General features: G+C 47.3%; 1 protein-coding gene across 1 annotated transcript in view; it reads right to left on the bottom strand.

Annotated features, from left to right (window-relative positions):
• Positions 1 to 3,694: 3,694 nt before the first annotated feature.
• SYT11 (synaptotagmin 11) overlaps positions 3,695 to 5,083 on the bottom strand; it is a 10,295-nt gene continuing 8,906 nt past the window's right edge. Inside the window, exon 5 of the mRNA XM_035903946.1 lies at positions 3,695 to 4,188. Coding sequence (XP_035759839.1) covers positions 3,878 to 4,188 — 311 coding nt within the window. The 3' untranslated portion in view covers positions 3,695 to 3,877. The remainder of the gene's footprint in view (positions 4,189 to 5,083) is intronic.

Genomic DNA, 5,083 nt, shown 5'->3' with positions numbered 1-5,083 from the left:
GGCCCCTTCAGCACCTGCCGCTGGTGAGCGATGTGGCGGGACTGAATCAGCAGAGCAGGAGTCCAGTCAAGCTAATTAAAGTTCTTGAGTGCTTCAGCGACTCCTTCCTCGGTGTTGCTGAAGTAGCTGAGAACGGCACTGGTGAGCCCGGCACTGGGAACAGCATCCGCTGCAGTTTGTTGATTTTGTCTTTGTCTGGAGTGGAGAGAGTTGGGTTTTAACGTTAACTGTGGTGTATTTGTATTAGGGAAGGAGCGCAGGGGTGCTCCCGAACGCGCTTTATGCTCGGGTGGGGAAGGCAGGAAAGCTCGAGACACCCTCGCCTCTGGTGCAGAATTGTGCACGGAGAGCTGCAGCCCTGGCCGCGTCCCTTTTCCTGGGACGTTGGGCAATTGATCTGTAAAGCTTGGGCTGAAACCATCAGGTTCCTTGAAGATGGGAGCTGAAGCTCACATGAAGTTCGTTTTGAGCATGGAGACACCTAAAACGCCTCTGGGGATCAGTCCTGTGCTGCGTGGGAAGCTGTGGAAGTGCGGCATTGAAGTGCTTGCTGTGGCCCGCGTTGCTGGGGAAACGCAGCTCGCGGCTCGGTGCTATTTGGCGTTTTCTAAAGGGGCGGCTTTGTGCCCAGCGATATTGTCCTGTGTAGCGCGGACGGGGAGCTGCAGAAAAACAAATCCCAGAAGCCGGATCGCTGTACTTTAGGAGAGGCTGTTGCATCTTGCACAGAGCAAGATGGACAAAAGCGTTCCCGGAGAATTCAGTTGTGAGCAGAAATCCAGGCACGACTCTAAATTATACACATTAGGGTCAAATCCCTTCTTTTTCTGCCCATCGAATGTCGTCTTTTTTCACTTTGATTCAACTTGGCTCATAAATACCCATTTGTGCCAAACTACACCCATGTACCAGGCTGTGCAGTCCTGGGAGGTTTTGTATGTGCTCATGTTTAAGTCAGCAAATCCTTAATTTGCCAGGGTTCTGTTCTGTCCCTTTGAGATTTATGTTGTGTGTGGTGTTCCTGCGAACAGCCGAAATGCACCTTGTTGGGGGCAAACTGAAAGTATCGAGTACGGTCACGTACGCGTTGCCTACGCTCAAACACGGCACAGTCAGCAGCTAAAGTGATTTAATTTTTATTTGCACACTCAATGTGCGTTAACAAATTCAACATACAAGGTAGCGTTACATCATGTCCATTAGCTTACAGCATTATGCAGTTTCACACATGTCGAGTTAGGTTTTTTGCCTTTTTTTTTTTTTTTTTTCCACACAAAGTTGTAACTGTCCAAGTTAATTTTACAATAGAAGACACAAGGTAAAGAATAACCACACCTGGGAGATTTTACAGTGAGTCTGCTGTCGCTTACTGTCTCTCTTACGTTTTAAAAAATATATATCTGCACATCTTCAGTTTCCTTTTGTTCCAGAAGAGTGTTGGAGCTACTCCTATCCGCCCGTAGCCGAAGTCTATTTACCCTGAGCGTGTTTCCTGGACAAGAAGTTCATCTTTCCTTTTCAACTAAAGGAATCTTAAGGAGATGGTCTAAGCTTACACATGCTTTTCACACCGAAGGGGGAGGGGGGGGAAGGGAACTCTTTCGTTGTTGTTAATACGACCGGTTAAGATGGCTGGCATGGTGTTGGAAAGCGTGTTGCAAGGCAAGGTTGTGACAGTTGCTAAACATCAGCAATGCAATTGCTTAGTGCAAAAAGTAGGATGGAAATAGATCTACACCGACTTCCAAGGGAGAACTCGTTCTCTGGTTTGTGGCTGTTGGCCACTAATGGAGCAGGAGCTCGAAAGCATTTAAGACAAAGATAAAATCTATGATAACCTCGGGCAGAAACCTCGTAATCGGGATCAATACAGCAGGAACGGACGTCCACGCTTCTGTCTGCCACACAAGGCTGAGAAATAGCGAGCTCCAGCTTCAATGCGACTTCTGTTGCTAAAAGGACACTGCCTGGAAGGGAGGCTGAATGGGTAACTAGCTCTGAGTGAGAAAACTCAGCTTTTCAAAAATAATTTCTAAGGAGGAGATGCCAAAGTATCGCCGACTAACAAAGTGCTGACTGTTCGCGCGAAGAGCCCTCCCAGCAGCTGCTGCTTTACGTGGTGGCTGGAGAGGAAACAGAGTAAGACTTGCTCAATTATTCGACTTCCACGAGTACGACGGTGGAAAGGATCATTTTTCCCACGGGGCTCTAAAATTCAGCAGTCAAGTCCTGTAAGTCGTTAAATGATCTTAAATTTTTTAAAATTATAAAACATTATTTACATTCTGCAGGACAGGGAACAGACTGGCTGCCTGGAAGCAACTCAACGTTTGCTGAAAATCCGCGGTCTTGCCCCTCTGCAAGCTCAGTTCTGCTTTCAATTTCCATTGGAGAGTTCAGCAATAACTTGAGTTTCTACAGCCTGGTGTAAGTACGCCTGCTCAGTTTACCAACAGTGTCTACAATCTGGTATTTGCTGCCCGTTATCATCCTGTCCTGGTTCGAATGGAATAAAAAGCCAAATTGAGTGACTTGCCAGGATGCTACTGTCTTGTACAAAACCAGTCCGTAGGCCCGCGTGTTACCCTGAGAGCGAGTGCAGCCGCTTCCAAACTTTGCTTCTGTTTGTGGAACTTTACTCCGTGAACTTCTGTTCAAAACTAACGACTGTTCAGGGTTCATAGCCTGAAACGCTGCAGCTCACGCTCCTCGAGTAACACTTCTACGCTTCAGAGGCGACGGGAAGCACATCCTAAGTCGCAGAAGTCATTCGCAAGTTAAAAACTAACTCAAGCTGCCTTGAAACCCTGCAAATTAAACTTCTCGAAGCGCTTGGCGCGTTTCGCAGTGAGAGGCTTTGCCCTGTGTTTGCTCCTGTTTTGAGAGCTGGCTTTCAGGTGACTGCGAGATTGTCCACGATGCAAACTGACTCAAGTGCGACTGACGAGAAGCTTTGTAAGCTTTTCACTTAAAACCTCTCCCCCCAAGATCTTTTCCTATCTCAGATATGTTAATGCTACTGTAACAGAGCTTAGCAATCGCGTAGAATCGCACGTTTAAGGTTTAAAAGAATCAGCAAGAGTTTCCTGACGTGACGCGGCAGTTTGGGGTTTTCTCCACGGGCCCTTCCCGCACAGACTGGGTGAAAGGAAATGAAATGAAATGGAGCGGAGCTTCCCCAGCTCTGACGGTTCGGGAGATCACGCCTGCGCTTACTACCACGTGGCAAAAGCAACGTGGCCGACGTGTGGGTGTTTGAATTCGACGGCGTGACCTTACAGCTCCCCAAGCACATCGCACTGGCAAGCGTTTCAGTACCCGACAACAGAATTATTTCTTCTCGGAAGGAAAGTGCCATTTTCCCCTGTATTTTTCCGTTTGCGCTAGTGCAGAATTCTAAACCGCCTTTAGATGGAACTGCGGCCGGTAATCCCAAACCAGCAAAGAACAGAACCGCAAGAACCAGCGGGCAGGCAAACTAACAAGAAACTAGAGGTTCAACAGCAGAATTCAGAAACTTTGGGAGAAGCCTAATAAAGACAGGCCAATCGTGGTGAATACCAGCAAAGACAGTTCGGCACAAACACAACTTCCATAGTGACAGATAATTGTATTAAAATCTGCAACTTGATAGCGGTAGTTATACTAATCTCAGTTTGTATTAGGCATGCAATAGCGTGATTACACTGTTATATATAGTTGTGGTATCTTTTTTTTTTTTTTTTTTCCCACTTAATGCTCTTTAGAATTTTAGTGCCCTGCAAAATCACATCACTAGAGAACCAATCAGCTGCTGCTTCTTACGAAAGTTTAGTTCTACAGCTAAAACAAGGTTTAAGTCTGTTCTACGAGTCGGCTGTCGCTGCCGCAACCTCTGCTAGTATTCGCTCAGGCTGTGCCATTTGGCAACTGGCTTCCTAGGGTTCTCACACACCTCTCGCCAGTGTTCCACGCCACCTGCCGTGATGCTGTGCGCTCCCAAAATCAGCCGTCCCACCACTTCGTTTTTTGTGGTACGGTCGAAATCAATAACTAGAAATTCAATGCTGATGTCAGGAAGGAGATCGACGGGGATATCGTAAATGAAGGATTCGTTGAAGACGGGATTCAAAGTGCACTTCTTCACGTGAGTCTTCTTTTTTGCTATGCGCTTTCTTCCGTAATAAACATTCACCTTAACGTAGGGATCTGCTGGAGGAGAGAGAGAAATAAACCACTAACACAGCCCAGTAATGCTCCTGCAAGTACCGGATCGGGTTTAGCTTGCTGACAGGTAAATGCTGCGAATCCAGGCCACCCGCTGCAGCTCCCCGGGACGGGGGCAGCGCTGGGGTATTTTCTCATTGCAAAGCGCCCGCCTGATGCCAGCGCTGCAAGGTCTGAATGAGTTTCAACACTGCGTGGGGATCAAGTCGCACGTAAACTGCGGTAATTAAGCCTAGAAATACCAAATGGGTGGCTTTTTGGTGAGGTCAGCACCCAATTAGCCAAAACCTTCGCTTTTCACTGGCGTCTATGACAGGAAATATTTTGACCCTATTTCAGGAAAGGGCCCAGCAAAGCGTCAAAATGGTTTCAAAACTTTGCAGATGGAAAACATTTGTAGTGGAAGGAACTGAAAAAGAAGAAGGTTTAAAACAAAGCCTTAGTTCTTCCACCAGCCTCACTTTGTTATGTTATCGGTCAGCTTGCTCTTTATGTGGGCGCTGGTTTAGGATTAAAATTAAGAGACCACGCACACGGCGCTTTTTTTTTTTTTTTTCACCTAATGCAAGTTTTGAAGCTGGATGTCACTCACCCAGCTGACACTGGCTAATTTTCACTTTTTTTTTTTTATCTCACTGATGACCTTATGCTTAATATAAAGATCATAGAATCATAGAATGGTTTGGGTGGGAAGGGAACCCTAGAGGTCACCCAGCCCAACCCCCCTGCAGGAGCAGGGACACCTTGAACCACATCAGGTTGCTCACAGCCCCGGCCAACCTGGCCTGGAATGGTCCCAGGGATGGGGCCTCCACCCCCTCTCGGGGCAACCCCTGCCAGGGTTTCACCACCCTCACTGGAAAGAATTTCTTCCTTA

Source organism: Egretta garzetta, unplaced genomic scaffold, assembly GCF_000687185.1.
Source record: "Egretta garzetta isolate BGI_Z169 unplaced genomic scaffold, ASM68718v1 scaffold141, whole genome shotgun sequence".
In the NCBI taxonomy this organism is placed as follows: Eukaryota; Metazoa; Chordata; class Aves; order Pelecaniformes; family Ardeidae; genus Egretta; species Egretta garzetta.
Note: the sequence above shows the minus strand (reverse complement) of the source record. Positions and strands in the feature narration are given on the sequence as shown.